The 23910-nt window shown below is 40.1% G+C and overlaps 1 protein-coding gene across 4 annotated transcripts in view; it reads left to right on the forward strand.

Annotated features, from left to right (window-relative positions):
• Window positions 1-23910, forward strand: part of PAQR3 (progestin and adipoQ receptor family member 3) — a 27300-nt gene continuing 3390 nt past the window's right edge. The window contains exons 1-7 of one of the 4 annotated variants that reach the window (XR_010660323.1): window positions 1-366; window positions 3942-4104; window positions 8838-8993; window positions 12032-12229; window positions 14651-14741; window positions 18279-18427; window positions 21061-21180. Coding sequence is in view for 3 of the 4 variants with exons in the window: in XM_065914689.1 (XP_065770761.1) it covers window positions 182-366; window positions 3942-4104; window positions 8838-8993; window positions 12032-12229; window positions 14651-14741; window positions 18279-18421 (936 nt within the window). In the remaining variant the exon portion in view is untranslated. Of the gene's footprint in view, window positions 367-3941; window positions 4105-8837; window positions 8994-12031; window positions 12230-14650; window positions 14742-18278; window positions 20989-21060; window positions 21181-23910 lie in introns of those variants that run through there. The other 3 variants (XM_065914689.1, XM_065914688.1, XM_065914687.1) reach the window with 3 other exon arrangements.

Here is a 23910-nt window from a genome sequence, read left to right on the forward strand (position 1 = left end):
GGCGCTGACAGCGGTGGACGCTCAGTTCGCGGAGCCGGGCCTGGGCAGCGGCGGGGCCCTAGGACCTCGCGCGGCGTCCGCGGGCTCCGGGGCGGGGGCTGCGGCGGCGGCGAAGCCCCCTCCCCGGGGAGGCGGGGCCTGGGTGAGTTCCCCGGTTGGGGAGCGGCGGCGGCCGGGAAGGATGCATCAGAAGCTACTGAAAAGCGCACATTATATCGAGCTGGGCAGCTACCAGTACTGGCCCGTCCTGGTGCCCCGCGGCATCCGCCTCTACACCTACGAGCAGATCCCCGTGTCCCTCAAGGACAACCCGTACATCACCGACGGCTACCGGGCCTACCTGCCTTCCAGGCTGTGTATCAAAAGGTACAGACTGGCCGCCTCCGCTGGGTGCGCCAGGGGGGCGCGCCGGCGGCTCCTCCTCCTCTACACCCTTTTTGTCTGGTCCGCCTGCTGGTTTCCCCGCTGTTCTCCGCGCCCCTTGTTCCCTAGCTCCTCCATCCTTTTCATCCTTTTCTGCCACCTCTCCTCTCTTCGTGATCTTTCTTTCTCCCCCGCCGGGGTACTTGATTTATGGACTAATGACGGTAACAATGACCATAATCACTAACTCCAGTGGGGCTTTGCTGTTTACAAAGGGTTCCCATCCTTTATTCCATTCGGCGTTTATTGGGGGTATATGTTGGAATCGACCCCACTGGCAATGGCCAGGACATACTTGCTCCTGTGTATACCTAAGCTTTGTTTATTTTTAAGGCAGCCCTATGGAAATTAAGATATTTGGAGCCCGGTAAATGCCGGTGTAGTAGGAAACAAGTTCACATTGGCATATAAATTTTTAAAAATTCCTGATTCATGCGTTTAGTAGATAGTATGGAGCCCCAGCCAGTCTTCCTACCAGGTCCTACAGAGGAACGCAGGTGTGGCCCTTGTTCTCGTGAATCTACTGAAGTCTAGCCTGGGTGACACAATAAAGAGCTAATTACACTCTTACGTAATAACCATTGTGAAAAACGCTGTGTGGGAAAAGCACTATAGCAAAGGGGGCCTATAACGGGGTGCTGCCCTCCATTAGAGCACTGTAGAAACATCTTTAAAAAAGGAATGTCTTCATCATCTACATTCTTAAAGTTGAGTCCCTTGAAAGCCTGGGTTTAAAAAGAAAACAAAACTGAAAAATTAGTGTTCTAGTTCTTAGACTAGATTTCTGTTAAAACTCACTTGCCTGCATGCTCAAGCTTTAAGTCATATACAACTCTTTTGTGATCTTATGGACTGAAGTCCACCAGGCTCCTCTGTCCATGGAATTCTCCAGGCAAGAATACTAGAGTGGGTTGCCATTTCCTTCTCCCGGAGATCTTCCTGACCCAGAGATCAAACCTCCATCTCCTGCATTGGCAGGCAGATTCTTTACCACTGAGCCACCTGGGAAGCCCTAAAACTCACTATATGTACTTCATTTCAGGACCCCACTTTAGGAGAATTGAGATACTGATATTGGCTAGCTCTAGGTCGGTGTAGTGACAAACCCCACTGCTGGAATGTGAGCTATTGAATTGCTCAAGCAGCAACCACATGTTTGATGCTTGATCTTCTTTTTGGCACCGTCTTCCTGCTGTCCTTTACCCTGCCTGCCTTTAAAGTAAGATGACATCACTGTCCATCTCTGCTTGGCTTCAATGAATGGCCCACGGCATTTGACAGTTTGAATCCTGAGTGCCATTTCCTCCCCATCACCTTCTTTGCATAAGTTATTACACAAGAAATCAGAGCTAGCCCCTGCTGTGGATGTGACGTTCCACATGGATAGAGCGGAGTAATGAATTATCTTAAATAATGGCTTTAAACCCACCTCTGCATTCTTATGTTAGGGTCCAAATCTCATAGATCAAAGGAGTGAAAATATAGTGCTTTAGATCTCAGGGCATTGAGTGAAAAAGACTTGAGTATGCAGATCAGCCACTTCACAGCTGTGGGACCTTGAACAAAAGTTAACCTCTCCCAGCCTTATTCTCCCCTTTTGTAAGAGTGAGGGTATTTACAGTATCTGCTTCAGAAAGTAGTAAGGATTAAATGAGTCCTTGTGTATGTGAATACTACACCCAGCCTGGCACATAATAAACACTCAGTAAATGGTGACTTGTTAACACCATGACCATCGAATTTGAAGCCAGATAGATGATGATGTAGAAATTGATTGTTGATTTTGCAGCTGATCAGAGTATGTGTCTAACTTCTCATTGATTAAGAGTAGATCCACTCCTAGGGATGTTCTTCTAAGTGTCCTTGCTACCAGCTTGGTGTTTTCCAGGCTCAGCTTTTGCCCTCTCTCCTTTTAGCTGCCCGGAGGGCCAGCTGTATGTCTCTATCTATATAGATATACGGAGGGGTTTAGTATGTCACAGCTGTTCTGCCAGTACTCTGTTAGTCGGAAGGAACATGCCACGATTGTGCCTCTCTGCTCACTTAACCAGCTTACACTGAGTTTTACCACATGAAAAGTTCTGAGGTATAACGGATGTGTATTGGCTGTCAGGCAGTCCTGGGTTTAGTTAGGTTTCCTCACATTCCTGTGTCTCTTCTCCCCCTCCCCAATATAAGTAGTGTTTATACTTGGAGCTTGTACAGGATAAAGCCTGACATTAATGATATGAGATCCACTCTATCCTTGATGATTGTTTGATTGTGTCAGACTCCAGGATGTTTATGACATGGGAAAATTGGAACCATGGTGACTGCTGCAAATTCTGTGTTAGAGTTATACGTTTGTGTGCATGCTCCCTCATGTCTGACTCTTTGCAACCCCATATAATGTAGCCTGCCAGCCTCCTCTGTCCTTGGGATTTCCCAGGCAAGAGTACTGGAGTGGGTTGCCATTTCTTCTCCAGGGGATCATCCTGACCCAGGGATGGAACCCAAGTCTCTTGCATTGGCAGGTGGGCTCTTTACCACTGAGCCACCTGGGAAGCCCTATTTAAACTCAAACCAGTTAGGGCATATTGAAAGAGGGCAACTAGTACTGATAGTAAAAGTAACCTATTATTCCAACAAAGAATAAACTCATGCCACCTGGAAACTAGTTTGGTTTCAAAACAGCCTCAGCAAAGTTGTTGCAGCATGCCTGTCTTAAAGGACATCTCCGGTGGATCCATTTGTATTTGTCTTGCTTCTCTCAAGTCCATTTAATTTAGCACTTGCATGTTATATATACTGAAGTGAAATTGAAAGTGTTAATTGCTCAGTCGTGTCCGACTCTTTGTGACCCCATGGACTGTAGCTTGCCAGGTTCCTCTGTCCATGGAATTTTCCAGGCAAGAATACTGGAGTGGGCAGCCATTCCCTTCTCCAGGGCATCTTCCCAACCCAGGGATTGAACCTGGGTCTCTCCCTTTGCAGGCAGGTTCTTTACCATCTGAGCCACCAGGGAAACCCAGTATATACTAAAAAGGTATTTTAAAGTGTGCCTAAGCTTAGCAGGTTTTCAAATACCTATTACTGAATGTCAGACTGTGTTAGCTAGCACCCGGTTTTAATCTGCACGTTTATTTCTGTAGACACGTTTATTTCTGCATCTAATCTGAGCAGGACCCTATGCTGAGAACAGTGGCATCATACAGATGAATGGTGCCAGTTGTCAGGGAGTTGATATGCTGAAGAATGAGATGGAATTTATACATAAATGACTGAAATGGTAAATATAATAAGAGATGAGAAGGGGAAAAAAAACTGTAAGATCCCAGGATTGATGGAGTTGTGGAAAAACTTAAACTAAATGGTACATTAAATTTAGAAAGGCCAAGATGGAGTTAAGGGCTTAAAGTAGCAAGTATTAGATAACGTCCGCCACCAACCAAATTGTCCCTACCCTTATGAATGCCTCCAGTGAGCCAGCAGATCTGAATCTGAGCTGCATGTTTGGTGTGTTTTTTTTTTCCCCCCAGTTTGTTCATTCTGTCTAATGAGACAGTAAACATCTGGAGTCATTTGCTGGGTTTCTTCCTCTTCTTCACGCTGGGAATATATGACATGACATCTGTGTTACCTTCAGCAAGTGCATCCAGAGAAGATTTTGTAATTTGTTCTATTTGTCTCTTCTGCTTCCAGGTAAGTCTCATTTCACAAGCACTATTATTGATAAAGAGAACTTTAGTCAGACAGGCTTGGGCAGGTGACCTTACTCCACACCCACCACTTGCTTCAAAGAGCCCCAAAGTAGCAGATAAGTTAGCTTATTCGATTTCCTAATATAAGCACCCAAAGTATGTTTTTCTGAGAGTGTATTTGAAATCCACGAAGTTTTAAAGATTGAGAAAATTTCTTTCTTTTTTCTTCCTTTCTCTAGACTTCTGTGCTATAAGATTAACACAGAGATAGAAATCTCTGATTGTATTCTATTTGCCAACTGAAGCAGAACCCTGTTGTGTGCTGAAAAGTTGTTTGGGAACTTTTCTCACCTTTTATTGGTCTATGACTTTTGTACTTGTTTCCCTATTGTCTTAATTCTGATGCCTCCTTTTGCTGTATTAATCTTTTCTCACTTTAATGTTAATTTCCTTTGGGCCTTTTGCACTTTCCTGATTTCAAATACTTTCAGTTTCTTCTCTGTGCCATTTCCTCCATTGGCCTAACATGTGATAGTCCCTCAGAACTTTCACTTTTCTTCAGGAATCTGTAAAAGGGCCTTTAAAAGTTATTTTTAATAATTTTTCAAACAGGAGTTTCCAAAGAAGAAAGCTAATATGGACCAAAATCCAGTTGATATTTTTTAAATTAAAAAAAATGCAAAGTACAGGTAAACATAAAAATGGAAAGAAAAAAGTATCATCCTTCCTCCCCCACACATAGGCCAGCGCTTCCAGCAGTTAGCCTGCGGCTGCCCTGAAAGGGGAATCCATGTCAGCCACACAGCTGTTGGTTTCATTGTGTATTCATCAGTTTCAGGCCTTCATCATCTGACTCAAAACTTTGGACTTAAATGATTAAGAAACACAATGGAAACATCCCCCTCTCCCTTTTCTTCTAATTCTAGTTTCTAGAATAAGATTTTTAATTTCTTTGAGGGAAAGAATACGCTGTATTTTTGTGTTATTTTATTAGAAAATTACTTTTTCTTTTAAGTATTTTTTTACAGTATACTCTTTCTCAGGTTTAACTTTTGTCCCAATCGGAGCCTAAACATCTCTTAAAAACCTATCTCCATTTTTAAAATGGAAATGAATCTATTTGCCCATACTTACCTGTCTCAGACGGTGAAGAATCCACCTGCCATGCAGGAGACCCGACTTTGACCCCTGGGTCAGAAAGATCCCCTGGAGAAAGGAATGGCAACCCACTCCAGTATTCTCGCCTGGAGAATCCCATGGACAGAGGAGCCTGGTGGGCTACGGTCCATGGGGTCTCAGAGTCAGACACGACTGAGGGACTAACACACACGCACTGTAGACTAAGATGCTCTTATAATCAATAATCAGAAAAACTGGTTTATGCTCTACGGCTAGTTATCTGGATACCGTCTCCTTTGAGGATCCCATAAGCTTTCCTCTGACCCTTGGCCTGCCCTTTACCCTCCCAGCCCCAGCTGATGTTAGTTCAGGGAATATATGCTTATTTTCATTGTGGTTTAAGAAAGCACTGCATTGCAAAACTGAGAAGATGAAATAATTAAAACTCCTGCCAATGAAGAAACGCCTGAAGTGTTTGAGTGACTTGCTCAAGGCTGTTCAGTAGGACGGTAAAGTCCTGTCCTCCTGACTGCTAGTGCAGTGATCTTTCTGGTACACACAGCACAGCTTGCTGAAGTCACGTGAGCATGCCTGCCCTACTTACAAATACCATTTTTGTTATTTTTATAATATTATAACTTGTTCACCCGATTTCCCCGGATTCTTCGAGTCAGCAGGCAAATCATCACTGTATGTATTAATACTGATGTACATTTAACTTTTTAAAGAAATATAACATGGTTTTCTCTTTCCTGTGCTTTTTAAATGCTCATACTTTCCTACCAACAAGATAACAGAGTCCATTCTGAATAGTAGAGTATAATTTTAGGGGCTTTGCACTTTCCCAGAAGTCTTTCTGTCTTAGAGAAAAATAGAATTTGAGAATGCCTTTCCCGAGATTCAGTTCCTTAGCATTCATTTCAAGAAATATTTTTTCATATCTCCTGTCTATAGCCAGGCACTAAGCCAGTTATGGGGAATCTGGTGCAGAACAAACCAGCCTATCATCAAGATTGCATCACAGAAGGGGGAGTGAGGCAGGGCATTGAAGCCTAAAAAATGTGTGGACAGGCCCGGAAGCAGGAGACAGCTTAGCACTTTCTAGACTTGTAGGTGTTGTTGCTTGTGTTAGACCCTAGGAAAGTGGAGAACAACGAGGATGGAGAGATAGGCAGGGGCCAGGTCCCATGGTATCTGGTTATTATGGCAAGGATGTAGACATAACACTCTGATTATCTGTCTACCTGGATGGAGTGAGATATTCCACAGAAGGAAACTTTCCAGAAAACAGATATACTCAATATGTCAGATAATTTTTCAGCCAGTTTTTTTTTAAGCAACTAACAACACGTCCCTTTCAAAACAGAACATACTTAGTCTAGGTTAACTTTTAAAAAACTCAGATGTCCTCTATGAATACAATATATTTTATTAATCCTTTCCACTTGATACTGTTATTTTTCTCTTTTCAGTTTTATTTTCCTTTTCATAATGAAATTAGCTTTCTTGTTACTAACTTTATTACTGTAAGATATGCTCATATAGAAATTCGAGCAAACAAGTGGTGTTTGGAAGAAAGTATTATAAAAAGTCATTTGAAAGTCCACTTCCACGTTGGACATTTGGGTTAAAATCCCTCCAGATGTTTGTGGATCCACACCTGCCTCACACTTGCCTGCCTACCTTTCTGTCTACCTCCTTCTGAGCTGCATCGACTCCGCTTACTGTTTATGTCACTCAGCACTGTGGCAATGAGATCTTTTCCAGTCAGTGAGAAGGTACACCTTCATGTTCTCTGGATTTATCCTTTTATCTCAAGGATAATAGAAAACATAACTTCTTAAAGTTACGTTTAATTGAGTCAGGTGCACTCTGACTTGCAGTTTAGTAGTCAAAGCCACAGAGCATTAAAGATTTTAGATAGCAGAAGAAGAAATGAGACTCTAGTTAGGAACCTTGCTTTGAACGTTGATATTGAGGCTGCGGGGACTGGTTTGTATATTGTTGTTTGTTTTTAGTCGCTAAGTTGTGTCCAGCTGTTTGGATCCCATGGACTGTAGCCCACCAGGTTCCTCTGTCCATGGGATTCTCCAGGCAAGAATACTGAAGTGGGTTGTCATTTCCTTCTCCAGGGGACCTTCCCAACACAGGGATCAAACCCGTGCCTCTTGCGTCTCCTGCATTGGCAAGCGGGTTCTTTACCACTAGCACCACCTGGGAACCCCATAGGATGGCTAGATGACCGTTCACCTGGCCCACTTTCCCCATCCCCACTATCCTTGCCTTGGTCTAGGCTCTAGTCATTGTTTCCTAAGGCTAGAGCTGTAACCTCTCATGTCAACCTTTCTATAAAGGTGCATTTAAAATCTTCAGTAGTATCACATAGAGTCCATAATATTGAAGTTAAAACTCCTTGATGTATAGGACTTGTCCTAATCATATCATGAAGAAGACCACGTGACGTTGGTCAGGGTGCTGTGTTTAATACGCTGCTGTTGCTGTGGTCCCACCAGTAAACCTGTGCACGCCGTTGATTCTGTCCTTGATGAACGCCAGAGCAGCTGAAGGTGCAGCTCAGGGGAGCCCTCTGATGAAACACGGAACCCTCTTCCTCCCGCAGCTCCCTCCATCGGGTGCACACATGCGCCCACAGGCCCAGTTCCCTCCCTCCTGTTTTCTAACTGTGCTCTGCACCGTTCCTGCAGGACTTCCAACATCACCATTTGTTCACTTGTCCAAAAAAAATCTCTTTGATAGCAGAGGCTTCATCTTTGTATCCCCAGTGCATGACATACACCTGGTATTTAATGACTAGAGGGAGTTCAGCTACAGAAACCTTATCAATCTTCAGAGCAGCTGATTGAATCAGATAAGCTTTGCTCTCAATTTGGCAACATAGAGTCAGCATAAGTCACAATTATTTTTCCTTGAATTCACCAAAGCTGTGTTTAACTTAAAAGTAAACTCTATACAATGAAGTCTCATACAGACATAAAAGGTCTTATATTAAGTGGAAAAAAACAAATAGCAGAGCAAGCTATACAATATGATTTTGTTTGATTAATTTAAAATGTGTTCTTGTGTGTATGTGTGTATAGACTTCTATTTCATGAGGTGTTTGATAGATTCATTGAAACTATATGGACAGATACATAAAAGATGTTATCAGTGGCTATCACTGGAGCATAGATTGACTGGGTAGGGCTTATTTTTTTACATCATCAAATTCCATGGTGTTTTGGTTTTTTTTTTTTTTTTTCTTCTTTCTAAGGACATATCTTCTGTAGTAAGCAGCTTTTAAAAGGAAACTTATTCATGGATCAAAATAGGATGCAGTAGATATATTTCCTTCTATTGTACTACTCATTTAAATTGTTTATCTTATAAAAATAGCTGTCATTATAGATTTCTTTCTTTATGATTTTTGTCCCATTTTACCCATGAGGAAACTGAGGCTTAAGAAAATGACATATAGGCACAAAGCCAGAGTCCCTGTCTAGGTCTGTTTGGCTGAAAAACCTGGACTTCACCTGACCACTCCCTGAACGTCATGAGTGAGTTGATTTTATCATTTTGTTTGTTTCACTTTGACAAGATTTGTTTTATTTTCCCTAGGTCTGTATGCTTTGCTCTGTGGGCTATCATCTCTTTTCCTGCCATCGATCAGAAAAAACCTGTCGAAGATGGATGGCATTAGATTATGCAGGAATTTCTATTGGAATACTGGGCTGCTATGTCTCCGGTGTATTTTATGCATTTTATTGTAATAATGTAAGTAACTTAAAAGCATTTTACGTATTCCTTTTCAGGTATAGATCTTTTATCTTTCCATGATTCCCTTGAACTTATGAGTAGACACATAATTGACTTATCGAAGAAACAGTAAAGTCTAGTGGAGGCATAAACTCATTTTTCAAAAGGGCCCCATGATCTCTAACATCTGTTATCAGCTCCTACTCCTTTTACTGATTTTCCATGGAAAATATGTATATGCTATCTTCTGAAACTTAAATTTTACTATTTCCCCTCTAAAACTGTATAGCTAACTGATTCCTCAGACTCACATTACACATCTTTTATTTTTGTGTTGCTGGAGTTGAAGATCAAGTTAGCACTCATTAAAATTTTCAAGCTAGCTACTGCTTTCCATTTTCCCTTCTTATCCTTTACTCCTCTCTCAGTAGGGGGGGAATAAAAGAGGAAAGTATATCTGTCAATGTGTTGCATATTCTTATGTAAGAAATATATTTTCCTTTCCTTAGTCTTATATTTAGAGTCAGACCTAGAGACAGACCAGATGGGTGGTGAGTGTTTTTAATAAACGTGTCTACTCTGAATTCTAACATATCTTGTAGCTCAAACAGTAAAGAATCTGCCTGCAATGCAGGAGACCCGGTTCAATCCCTGGGGAGGGAAGAGCCTCTGGAGAAGGGAATGGCAGTCCTCTCCAGTATTCTTGCCTGGAGAATCCCATGGACAGAGGAGCCTGACGGACCACAGTCCATGGGGTCGCAAAGAGTCGGACACGACCGAGTGACTAATGCTACTGCTACTCTCTGAATTCTTGATCAGCGCTGCTTTCTGAGCCTAAAGTTACAAAAGTCAGTTTTTGCCTTGGGTAAGCAGCATTTGAAACACGGTGATCAAATTATGCAGCAGCTGACCTAAATATATTGGCCAACTCCCTCCTCATCTCATGTCTCAGTCAGGAAGGCAACTGAACCTTCCATGGGCCCAGTCAGTCTAAGGCCTCCCATTCAGAAAGGCCCCGTCAACCCGCCTCTCTTTCTCCTGCCCCCCACCACACTATTTTCTCTTTTCCTTTTTTCCTTTTATCCTTTCAGAGCCAAAACTGAGCCACTCTCCCAGGAGCAGTGGGCCTGCTAGTCACTGGATGAGTCTGTTCTGCCCGAGCCCTCCCTGCAGAATGGGGGTCCAGACCGTACCCCCAGCCTTCACTCCCTGGGAGGGTGGGCTGCAGCTCAGGCGTACTTTGATTATTGGGAATTCTTAAATAGGATCTTTGTCACTCCACAATAATAGAGAAAAATGGCAACATGCTAAAGTATAAAAGTAGCAAAGTGAAAAATCAGAATTTGGTTTGAATGTAAGAACATTATTAATGGTAGCCACTTATTCATAAGCCATTTGTTTTTCAGGCCTGATTACATTGGAATAGAAGCATATAATTAAATATATATGCCATTACCCTATTGTAAAGTAGTTTGGTTTCAGTAATAAACTGTGCATGTCTGCTCACCTTTCACAACTTATTCGTTTTACATGAAAATGTTGACATCTTTAAAAATAGGCTTTTGAGTATGTAATACTAGAAATATTTTGCTTATCTTATTCTGTATTTCTCTGAAACCAGTTTTTCATTTACCTCTTCCCAAGCATATCTGATAATCAAATAGACTAGTGGGACAACTGTAAATCTTTTTTTCAGAAGAACCAGAACTCCAAGGTAGATTAAAGAGGAAAAAAACAAAACTCTGTTAGAGCTAGTACAGTCCATAATCAGTTAAAGGAAAAATTGTTTTCTTACCTCTGCTCTCTCATCATTTAACCAACTATTCAGTTGCTCTACTGGCACTTTACCTTTTAAGGAACACAGGCTGCTTTGAGAATGAGATTGAAAACTCTGGACCCTCCATCCCAGATAATATGCATTTGGGCACAGATTGATCAGTCATTTTGACATGTGAGTTTCAGGAAGTTGTAATGGTCCCAGAGAAGTCCTTGGAGCCCAGGTTAAGAATTCTGTCCTAACTGAGTTGTGAGGACAACTAACAACTTATGAGCTTCAGGACTTGCTTTTCAGCCTCTTGTTTAGATACCTAAATATTCTATAAGTCCTTCACACTTGACATATTTTGAAATGAATGATATTTCATGCTTCACCATTTTCTGCCCCCAGTACACACACACCCCCTCATGCTGGATCACCTTTGTTCATTTGCTCCACTAGTAGAAGCCCTTTGCCCTGCCTTTTCTACAGCAGACAATTGACCTATCCTCTGCTGCCCTATCCCATAGACAATCAACCGTTAAGATTTTAGTTTATTTCAAAAATGTCTCCTGAATCTGCTGCTCACATCTGTCTTCCTGTTCAGCAACAGTCCAAGCTATTTTCTCCTTGAATCAAATATTTAATACCCTCCTAGCTAGCTTCCTGTCACCTCTTTTTTTTTTTTTTCTTTTTCTTTACACTGATGTCAGAGTTATTCTAATAAGATAGTTTGAAAAACAACCACATCATCTTTTTCTTCAAGAGCTCTGCTATTCCCTCAGCGCCAGCTTGGAAAAGTTACAAATACATAGCCCACCGGTGTGTCTGCCTTTCAGGTTCCCTTCACAAAGCTGCCTTGCTCCATCACACTGCCTTTTCCTTGAGAGCTCCCTCCATAACTCAACTGCAGTCCTTAGCCTTTGATTATAATCATCTCTTTACACGTTGGCCCCCTCATAGCCTGTGAGCTTGCCCACTGAGCGAGCTCAGGTCATAAGTGTCTTTGTTTCCACAGGGCTTCAGTTGCCCCTGGCATATAATAGGTACTCAGGGAATGCTTTTGTGTGAATAAATGTTCTTTACCACTTCACTTTGGGGCCTGGTTTGTCATCCTAAGAGACCTGAAAACTGTGTGCAGTGTGCACTGTTTTAAGGAAGGAAGGTAATCGTGTTTGGAAGTGAAAATACCAAAATAAATACAGTTTGGAATGTGTCCCGTAGAAGCCAAAATCAAAAATTGCTCATTGCCTTCCCTTATTGTCAATAACAATTAAAATGCGATGTCCTTTCATTCTAGTATTGGCGTCAAGTGTACTTGATCACCGTGCTTGCTATGATCCTGGCCGTATTTTTTGCTCAGATCCATCCCAATTACCTCACGCAGCAGTGGCAGAGGCTCCGTTCTATCATCTTCTGTTCTGTTTCCGGGTATGGAGTCATCCCTACTCTCCACTGGGTGTGGCTCAATGGAGGAATCGGTGCTCCTATCGTTCAGGTATGCTGAGTGTGGTCAGTATGTTCCCGTTCTTTTTGTCCTTCTAATTTCATTCCTTTGGGTAAAGTAGTGTACTCTGGCCAAGCGGTGGGTCTTTGTCATTTATAATTGCATAATGATGCAGTAATTTTTCACATCTATATTAATGTTAATAAATAAATAAATGTTATGTTAGTAAATATGTTAATAAATATGTTAATGTTAACATATGTTAATCTATGTTAATAAATAAATAAAACATACTCTATAGCATAGATTCTAACTACTGTTTTCTTCTGAGATGTATTTCTGTAAGATCATACGTTCTTAACTTTCTTTCTGTTCACCTTGGAATGTAAATATCCAAGTCCTCCCTGTAAAGGAGGACTCCTAAGTTTCCAGCTTTGGCAGCTGGGGCAAGGTCAGTGCCAGGAGGAGCAGCTGATTTGCTTGTTTGTGGAAGAGGAGTTGGGAAGGATTTCTTCTTGGACCTCTTGAGTCTGCAATACCTGTGGGATGTTAATGTGGAGATCGAGTGTGGATTAAGCTCAGAGATTGAGACTAGTAAATAGAGATTTGAAAATCTCTTGACAGCCAGAGCCATGGGACCATATTCTACCCCGCAAGGAAAATATATTGAGAAATAAAACACCATTAGTTGTTATGGGGAGAATTGGAGTACATAAGGAAGAGCTTCAGTGAGAATTCCTCAGCATTTTGGAGAAGGGAGTTAGAAGTTAGACCTAAATTCTTAGAGATTTGTATATAAATGCTCCAAGTATGTGCTAGGGAGTAAACGAGAATTTTTAACGTAACTTAATTATGCTGAGAAGTCTAGAAGAAATTGCATATACTTGTTGCAGTGGGACCTTTGGAATATGGAGATTTAAATGCAGATTTTATTCAAAAGAATTATATTTTTTTAGAAGAGAAGAGACTAATAGTATGCCTACATACTATTGGTAACAGCATGGTGGAAATCATCTGCATACAAAACTAAAAGGAAGTCTGGTGTAGTGAACTGAGTGATATGATTTGGCTGTGTTGCCAACTTGAGAATGAAGGTGATGCTTTCTTTGTAAGACTAAAAAATTGGCATAAAGGTGTGATAGTGGTGATGAGTAACTTCAGTGATCCTGGTATCTGAAAACATCATTTTTGTGACAGTTTTGATGCCCAGAAAATAGAATGGGGAAGTGCTACTCTCTTAATAGATTCAGTCCTAACCAGAAGTGAATAATTGTTGACACAGAAGTGAATGTTTTGGGGTGAGGGAAATGCATCTGTTTAATCTTATCATATGGAGAAGGAAATGGCAACCCACTCCAGTACTCTTGCCTGGATAATTCCATGGACAGAGGAGCTTGGTAGGCTACAGTCCATGGGGTCACAAAAAGCCAGACACGACTGAGCGACTTCACTTTCACTTTCAAGCTTATCATAAGCTTATCCTGTTATTAAAGAAAGAGAACCAAACCTATTAAGCCAGTAGATTTTTAAGAAATTCAGGAAAAAAAATAAGTATGGGGGCGTGTGGGGGAAACTTTCCTGTGTTCAGCAATCTTAAACTAGAAATATGGCTTAGGAATACTGGTTCTCTAAGATGGAAATCTAATGTGAACAGAGATCATCCCAGTGCAGAAACAAAGGGAGACTTGCAGAGAAATTCTCCAGTAAGGTCTAGTTTTAAAAAGATGGGGAGAGAGGCACTTGACCAAAGATGAAAAGTTCCAAACAGCTAATCCTGGAGGTACGGTGGAGCTTTGTTCGAGAATGTTTGTAGAATCTGGGGTTGATCGTCTGAGAACATAGGATTTAGGGGAGAGGGGTTCCATGATGATTCTCAAATATGTGTAGATGGAAGAAAAGTCATTTGTTTTAATTTCTTAAATGACTTCTTAGTAAATTAGGTTTATAACCAGAATTAGGAACAAGGTGTATAAATTAGAGCTGGCTGATTTTCTTAGGGCAAGGAAAAGCTTTCCAAGAGAGCTTTGCACAGTAGTGTTCAAGAGGATCATCTATCTGGGATGGTGGAACAGATTCCACTCTTGGGCTGAGCCTCTTGGGTCTTTTCCAGCCACAGATCCCTGTTTACTCTCTGCTTATTCAGCTGGTAACTCCATTCCCGCATGTATTCCACCCAGGCACCCACGTTGTAGATGGGAGTTGGCTGCCCTTTGCACTTTGACCCTGGTGAAGCTTCAGCTGCTCACCCTGACCCTTAGGTTAGCTGTGTTCCACTCCTATGAAACACTTCCTAGAGTATTGAGAACTAGGTTTCTATTACTGGAGACTGTACGTAAGATTTAATAGACTTAAATCCCACCTATAAATTCTAATTCTCTGTGTTCACTTATATTAATTAGATTTATAATATCAGTAAGTTGAAAGTTCAGTCATAGTAGCAAGATCTGTGAAAAACTATGCTTTGCTTTTCAGGACTTTGCACCCCGTGTAGTTGTGATGTATGTGATTGCTCTTCTTGCTTTCCTGTTCTACATTTCCAAAGTTCCCGAAAGGTATTTTCCAGGTAGGTATATGTTTTTATAATGGTTTTATGACTTTAGTCTAAATAAATGGCGGAGATATATATGTCAGAGCATCAAAACAGATTTTTTTCCCAATGTTACTGATTATAGAATGGCTTTTCTCAAATGTTAGCTAAAACCTGAACTCTCAGATGGCCTTCACAAACTTTTTCTTTCATTGTCCAGTAGATAGGGTTACCACCATTTCACTTCCCATTTCAGTAGTGAGTTCTCAACCACTGCTTTTTTGTGGCGCATTTTGTTCCACAAAAGTTTCTTGTGCTTAAAAATTAATTTATATGTACGAGATCCATAAAACAAAACCAGAAGCAAAGGAAAATAATAGGATAATGAAAATAAGCCAGGTTTAGGATTACTTCACAAGTATGTGTGGTAACTTTCTATAAAATATATAAGGCCCATCAGTCTGACTTTCAGCTTCCTGGCACCCAGTGGTGAGAGGAAATTAAATTAAGGATCTTCATGTCCCCAAGATTTACTAAGCCAGGAACTTAAGGACAGATTTCCCTGCTTCAGTTTAGGTAAAAAAGCCTTCTGATAGAAAAAAAAAACTAAGAGGACACTAGGTAAAGAGAATAATGTTCTCCAAAGCATGTGTTCGCTTGTTTCAGAGCTTCAGCTCTAAAGCCAGATGACATAGGTTCAAATCCCCCATCAGCCCCTCATTAGCTGTATGCTCTGAAGTCACACAAGGTTTCTCAGGCCAGTTTCCTTCTCTGAGATGTGAAGGTCATGCTTTTCTCTCCTGGGTATTAGATGAGAACGTGCACGCAAAGCCTTTAGCTCAGTTCCTCACCAGCAGTGAGCACTCAGTAAATCTTAGCAGCTCTTGCTACAGCGCCCCCAGCCCCAGTTCACAGATGAATGTGTGACTTAAGAAGGGACAGGGGTGCAAGCCCAGCAGCAGACTGAGCTTGGGCGCCAGGCAAGAGTACCCAGAGACAGAGAGGAGTGATTTCTCGGTGTGGGGGCTGGAAGTAGGGAGCTGTTTAAGTTCAATTTGAAAATTGTCCTCCCTCTCTCTTGGGTTAAGAACCTCTTCCACAGTGAATTGAAGATAGTGTGCCGTTTGTCACATGTGTTGGGGAAGAAAAAAGGATGAGAAACCTTGAACTAGAGAATGAATAGACTGCAGAACCTCAGGCATTCTGTGCACGTGATCTTTCACTACTGAGTTTTAAATAAGGGTGGAATACAGAGAACTTCTGTATAAACATTAGGATATGGGAACATAACTGAGACATGTGCCTGAATTGAAGACCCACCCGTGTTCTGGGCAGGGTCAGAATTCTCCTCAGAAAACAGTTCTGGTGAAATACATTTTCATATCATTTTATTAATAATTATTTCATTATGAATTTCTTTTTCATACATACAGGTAGAAAATTAGCTGTTGAAAGCTCTCTACACTCGTGATTATAACCATCGTGTTTTTAGGCCCTAAATATTCAGATCAGAAGTTCTCAGTTGTCTGATACAGGACACCTATAAAAGGCCAAATGTTATGTAACTTTTCTGAAGATGAGCTTGACATAAAATGTGCCCCGTGTAGCTGAGTGTGTGGTACATTTGTGCAGGGGAGACGACAGAGTCCATGAAAAATGAAAAGTCTCTGCAGATAAAAGTGATGGATAGTGTCAGGTGTTCATGAATGCATGGCTTGGAAACCTTGTCTGGTCAGTCCTCACTGATGACCTGGCTCTAAGGAGAAGTACATTGTGGTGGGGAGATGGTGGGTGAATACTGTGAAATCAAAAGCCTTTTCAAACCTAAGAACTTAGTTTCAGCTCATGTCAGTTTTTTGTTGTTGTGTTTTTTTAATGTAAACATCACAGTGGCATTTGTTGGGTTCAATGATCCCCAAGTTCTCCATGGACAGAACTCAGTGAATCTGTAATATTTGCATTACAACTGATCAGGTTTACGATCCTCGGTATTTTATGCTTTAAAAATGAGTCTGTGAACTTCACTGGGCTGTCAAACGGTTCCATGGCACCAAAAAAAAATAAATGAAAGTCTAAGAACAGAAAGGATTCTATTGACTTACACTTTAAAATCTACACACTATACTGATTATTGTTCTTGGTAGAGAAGACAGAGGTTAGAGAATATTTATATTATATGACCATAGATGCACCAGGAATTACATTTCAATTTCTATAGTTCTGTATTTTGTTATTTTTCACTATGCTTCTTACCTGTTAGTTATTTAATCTCCTTGGAATTTATACTGTAACCAGAGAGAAATTAATTCTCCTAAGTTGTTATTCTCTTTTCCAGGGGATCTTCCCAACCCAGGGGTTGAACCCAGGTCTCCTGCACTGCAGGCAGATTCTTTACTATCTGAGCCACCAAGGAAGCCCGTATATGAACTAACCAGCCTTCGTTAATTAACATATTTTTTGTTGTTGTTGATCAGTTGCTCAGTTGTGTCCTACTCTTTATGACCCCATGGGCTGCAGCACGCCAGGTTTCCCTGTCCTTCACCATCTCCCGGAGCTTACTCAGACTCATGTCCACTAAGTCAGTGATGCCACCCAACCATCTCATCCTTTGTCATCCCCTTCTCCTCCTGCCTTCAATCTTTGCCAGCAGCAGGGTCTTTTCCAAGCAGTTGCCTTCACATCAGGTGGCCAAAGTATTAGAGCTTCAGCATCACTAATTACATTTTTCTATTTGTTCCATTTGTCTGATAGTACAAGATGCAGGTCTGAGCTGTCTCCTTACACACCTGCTTAAAATTTAAAATGCTTCAAACAGACTTATACCCAAACACAGCTGTGTCTCTGCTTCATGCCTAATTAACTCCATGATTTGTAGCACTAATTTCCATTGCTTCTTTCATGTGATGTCTTTTCCTCACCAGATATATATGTTGAGACATGGGAGACAAAAGGTCAAAGTCCTGAAATTAACCACATCTAGATTTTGAGAAGACATTTGGAATAGTATCTCTGAAATTCACCAGTACTCTTCATGAATACAACCTTAAAGTCAGACTCAATATGAATTAATATTCTTTTTAGAAAACATTTGGGTCTGAATTAATTTCAGTCAGTTTCTGAGACTGCCAAAATCTTTTTGCTGCTCAGTCACATTTCCAAGGCCAGAGATGGAAGTATATTTTTATTTAACATCAAAATCAGTTCAGTTCAGTCGTTCAGTTGTGTCTGACTTTTGCGACCCCATGGACTGCAGCATGCCAGGCTTCCCTGTCCATCACCAACTCCCGGAGCTTGCTCAAACTCATGTCCATCAAGTCAGTAATGCCATCCAACCATCTCATCCTCTGTCATCCCCTTCTCCTCCTGCCTTCAGTCTTTCCCAGCAACAGGGTCTTTTCCAAAGAGTCAGTTCTTCACATCAGGCAGCCAAAGTATTGGATTTTCAGCCTCAGCATCAGTCCTTCCAAGGCACATTCAGGACTGATTTCCTTTAGGATCGATTGGTTTGATCTCTTTGCTGTCCAGGGGACTCTAGACTAATCAGTACTCTTTTCTCTCCGCCTTCCCTTGCAGGACAACTAAACTACCTCGGATCAAGCCACCAAATATGGCACATCCTTGCAGTAGTGATGTTATATTGGTGGCATCAGTCCACGGTGTATGTTATGCAGTATAGACACAGCAAACCCTGTCCTGACTATGCTTCACGTTTGTGAATTCAGGTATGGCAGCCTGGGTGTACTCAGTTGTTAAGCAATATATAATGGGGAGCTCTGGACCCCACCATTTCTTAGATTCCCATTCGTTTTTCCTTTATCCCTCTGATTGGGTAATATCATGAGTAATATTTTATAAATATGGAAAAATATACTTGGGGATCAGTAATAGTAACTGCTTTGTGGGCCCTTAAGACTACTAACTTGCTGCTTGTACAGAAAGTGAAAATTTTGGTTGGCATTCCCTAAGAATCATCTGAATAACCTGAATGTGAAGCCAGTACTCCTTTTCCTAAGCACCAGCTTCACTTCCTTAGGAAGAGTTCACCTCTGTTACAAAGTGGAGTTCTCCGGTGTGGTTCCTTTAACAGAAGACAGAGCAGACGATCAAGTTTAAGTGCCTGATGAAGGCAGCGTTTGTGATGGCCTGTGCTCAAAGCAACCTGATCGATTCTGAGTAATCACTGGCCTTCCCATGGCTGGTTTCTGAGAAACCAGCACTTCAGATCTTATTTCCTGTAGGTTCTCTTAGGAGCGCTGGACTTTTTAGTTTGCTAGAACAAAACTTTAAAACCTCTTCTTCAAGTTGAGAGAGGTGTTGAGAAAGGGAAAAGAACTTTCATTGTCATTTCCCATCCGATAAAAATCATACTAAGAACCAATTACATGACAGGTGACAAATTCTGTGGTCTAATTACCAAGTTATTGGCCATTTAAGCTTTTCGGTTTCCAGTATTAGATTTAATCCCATAAAGAAGAGTTGAGCTCCTGCCTACGAGACGGCAGACTTGGGGCTCCAGAATTCCTGTAACAGCAGACTTTTCACCTCTCTGCATTTGCGGTCTTAAATTCTTGGTGATGGGGATTCCCGGGTACATGGTGCTACTTTAAAGGCCACAGAACCCAGATGGCCCAGTTCTTGACACTAAAGTGAACCTTAAGCCTTAGAACAGTCATGCAGATGCCCCGTTTGATGACGTGATTAATTCACCTGCGTTCTGGCCTTTCTCTCTGTATGCATGTGTTAGTATTGCACTGAGAACTCACAGTATTGATACACACTAGCTAACATTTGGGTCTGATACTTCATTGTATATATTAAAAAATAGATCTCGCTGCCCTGTACCACAGCCTAGCACCCTTGATTTCTGGTCTTCTCATATGCATAAGTTAAATCCCTTAAAGTAGTCATTCATAAAAACATGTTGTTTTTTGGAATATAAAATATTATCCAAGTTTCTAAATGGGTTGACGTGAGCTGCTTTAATTACTGGTGTATATTTAAAACATTGGACTTTCTAAGTATCAGGAGGTGTTGATTGATAGTGAAGTTTATTCCCAAAATGCCACTTAAACATTCAATATTTAGAATGTTACTTTAATGTGCCCTAGTTTATGCATCTGTAAAATTTTGTGTTCCTTTTCAGTGTAGTGTGTTGCTGGAATATGAATTCCCATGCGAGTATCTCAGCAAGGCGAATTCCCCCCAGTAGACTAAGGGCACACCCCATTCTACCCATTACTCTGATGGAACACCATTGTGAAAATAGCTATTTTAAAAGAACTGGCCAAAAGAAAATGGCCAGAAATTTGATCTGTATGCTTAGTGAAAGAAGATTTTGGGGAAATGAAAAATAGGATATATTTTCTCTAAAGCATCCCTATTGACTTACATGATACTATTGCTTTTAAATAGATATTTTGTTGTTTTTGCCAAACAGAATACACTGAGTAGTTATAATTAATTTAAAAATGAAGGAAAAGTCTATTTTAGGTCTGGCACCATTTTTAATTATAAAATCTCAAAATAAAAACATTAAAGTTTCATTTTTTTCCAACTTTTAGAAAAAGTCCTTTTTTGTTATAGTGTATGAGTTATTTAATCCTTGACATCTGAATTAATTGATAAAAATGACCAATTTTAAGACTTCTTGAACTTAAAAAGCATATAGGTCTGACTGAAAGAGCTAAATTATACCATTGTAAACATTTCATCTTTTCATGAAAATACTAAATATTGTAAGAAAGTTCTTTTTTTATCTTGACTATGATGTACTTATTATAAAAAGTAGGGAATGAACGAATGTGGATTGCTGTCAACTATAAGCACTTCTGTATATCAGCATTTATTGACCACCTACTGTGTGCACATCACTACTGGCAAAAATTTTAAGACATTGTTAACATTAAAGAATAAATATTTAAAAATTGCCTATGAATCTGAGCCTTGTAATAATGTATATTTTTGTTTTTGTAGATTTATTAAAATAAGATTTTAAAAGTACACTATTCAGCTACAGTACTAAAGTACTAAAAAGACTGCTTTTAATTTTACCAATGTATAAACTATAAAAGCTCTTTACCTATAGACTTTACAAGTACATTTTAAAATTATTCATGGCTGTTTTAAACTGTCTATAGTGATTTGTAAGGTTGTAGTTAACTCATTTAAGGGGATTCTCTTCTACATAAAACTGCTTTCAAATAGCAAGATAGTGCTTGCCTTTGTTGTTACACTAAAAGCAATTCAGTGAGCTGCATGATAAAATGTGTATTATGTAAATAAACTGGGTTTATAAATATATAAGTGCTGTTTGTCTTTCTTTATAATACATAACAGCTTCACAATCATGTTTTAGAATCAGGAATGAAGCTTCAGGGAGTGTGTGTCCCATCTTATGGCATCCCACCCGGACAGAGTAACCGATTTGAAGATTGGCATTGACTGGCATAAAGCTGTACAACTCTCCTCTCGGCAGGTACCGGCCTAGAGATATCTTTGCTTGCCCTGCATTAAGTATTAAGGGGCATAGCCTGCACGTCTAGATTCCTGGTGAGCCGAGTAGATCTGTATTCACTTGTAATGATCATTCTGGGCAATCTCACCCCTGCCAGAATATGTGCAATGAAGAGTCAGCTCAGCTCTTTGGGGAGGGGCAGAAGTGTCTTTTATGTATGTGCGTTATCACAATAACTGTGTTTATACTGAAAAGAGGTACAGATGCAATTGGGTACCAACATCCCCTGAAATTCTTTACCATACTTGCTGAGTAGGAGAGCAAGAGAATGATCCCAAACTTGAAACTACCCTTGAGAAAACGTTTTCAGGAAGGAGAAGCAGTAACACTGTGGGCGGGGGTCTCTTGTGAACAGTGAAACTTCCATCCTTAGAGGGCAGGCATGATAGCCACTGAAGTCAAGTTATACTCTGCAAATCCGGGATCAAAAATACTGCAGAACACACACATAAATTCAGTAGTGTCGACAATCTGAAACAAAAGTGTACTGTCTTTTTAAATGTGCCAACAGAGAAAACTTCAAAAGCTCATGCTTTCAGTAGGAAAAGATTAACTTCATCTTTCATACAATGCTGGAGTTGGACTTTCTTAAAACAAAATTAGCTTGCTCAAAGTAAACAGCTCTAACTGAAGCATATATCCTTCTCTAAAGTTAAAACTATAACCAAATTTGCACAGTGGCACAGTCCACACTATGCATTTTATATAACTTATATGTGATATTTTGCTCCTTTGTACCATTAATTTATTAAAAAGAAACAGGGCCCTTATTTTTCCATATAACCTTAGATAAATGTTACAGTTTTTGGGGGGGGGCACAAAGTGCATTTCTAACAAATAAGTTGAGTCTTTCCACAAGCCACCAATCTGAAACTCCAGTCTGTGGACTAATACATAATATTGCGATCTCAACACCAAACTTAGTCCATCAGTCCAATAAATAGGTTTTCTGTTTAACATGCGGAAGACTCTCATCTGTAATCAAGTTATTTTTATTTAATGAAATACTTATTAACAGTGAAAAATGGTATCAGTTTTTAAAGAGTTTAAAAAATAAATTTTATATAATGCAAAAACTATGCTAAATATTCAAAAGTTACTTCAGAGTCTTATGTTTTTACCTTATCTTCATCACTCTAAGTATCAGTAATTGTAATCCCCGAACAAACTGTATGATCGTTTTGGTTGCACAGATGCTAGATCAAATGTTGTACAAACACAAAATGTATTTTCTTACTTAAATCCAAAACTGGGAGCTCCTTAGACCAGAGATCTAATCTTACTCATTTTTCTCTCCCATTAGCTCATGCTTAATAGGTGCTTAAATGTCTGTGGTGTGAATGAAAGAACTGACTAGAAGTTGGCATCCAAAAGTTTTAATAAGACGACAAATAATGAAAAACTCAAAGTCACTGATTATAAAGAATATGCAATCCATTTGGGATTTATTGCATTTAAAGAAAGCAGATTATTAAAACAGTAGGTATGATAAATACAGTAAGAAAATAACTTTAAATTTCAAACAAAACAAAGTGAATGGAGGGATAGGATTCAGTCAATAAGAATAAGCAATGTAAAGGCAATATAGTACTAAAATCAGTTAGTGCTTAATTAGATACAGGAAGGAAAAAAAAAAAAAGCAACTGATTCTATTTGATAACAGTTTCCCAGCTGTATCTGAGGATTGAAGTTAACTTTAGAAAGTATGGTCTTAACAATTAGAAATATAATAAAGATGAAAATCAGTTTTATTAAAAGTTAAAGTTATTTGCTTAGTGGTACATAAAAGGCTTCAGAAAATTCAAGTTTAACAAAAAATGGAAGTGTAATCAAAGAAAGTGCACTTAAAGCTGTTTGCCAGCAATTAAAAAGTAGCCTATTATTATTACTATACTGCTTACTATTAGATGACTTTCAATCACAAAAAGAGCATAGTCATAAAAACAATTCTCTTTCAAAAGTAGCACAATAAATTTTTAAATAAAAATAACCCCAAATGATGGCCCTTTGCATTTTCATCTGTCTTATTCTTTTTAGTGGCCTTTGTAAACCCTCACTAGGAGTGAATGTTCTTTTAGCAATGATTGTGGTTGCAATTCCACTCAAAATGTAAAAATTCACATTAACTCCACACTAGAGAGATGTGACATGTGCATGCAAGCGTGGGTTTATCTATTTACCCTAATGTATAAACCCCACTGTGTATAAAAGTTTTCATATAAACTATCGTTATGTTATTCTCACAGTAGATCTGTCAGCTCATTCTCACAGTAGATCTGTCAGCCTAACATTGGACCTAAAATGATAAATGGTAAGTAATTTTGCTTAAAAAACAAAAGAAAATGTTTACTGCAGTCTACATATATTAAAACAAATGTACCCAAACTCCTCAGAACCAGTGATACGAATACACGTGTACCTTCTCGCAATACTGATATGAAGTACCACAACCTAAAATAAGCCAAGCAGAGAGGAGGAAAGGGCTCTGCCTGTTGAACCCCAGAGTAGAGGAGGGGACACCAGCTTAGGGTCCCTGTCACACGATAAACAGGGGAGGGTCCAAAGCTGCTTCTGTCTATGATCCCAAATAATGGTATAACTAGGCCCGAGCATGTACACACACACACACACACACACACACACACACACACACACACACACACACACACACACACACAGCAGAGGTCACAA

Source organism: Muntiacus reevesi, chromosome 22 (assembly GCF_963930625.1).
Source record: "Muntiacus reevesi chromosome 22, mMunRee1.1, whole genome shotgun sequence".
In the NCBI taxonomy this organism is placed as follows: domain Eukaryota; kingdom Metazoa; phylum Chordata; class Mammalia; order Artiodactyla; family Cervidae; genus Muntiacus; species Muntiacus reevesi.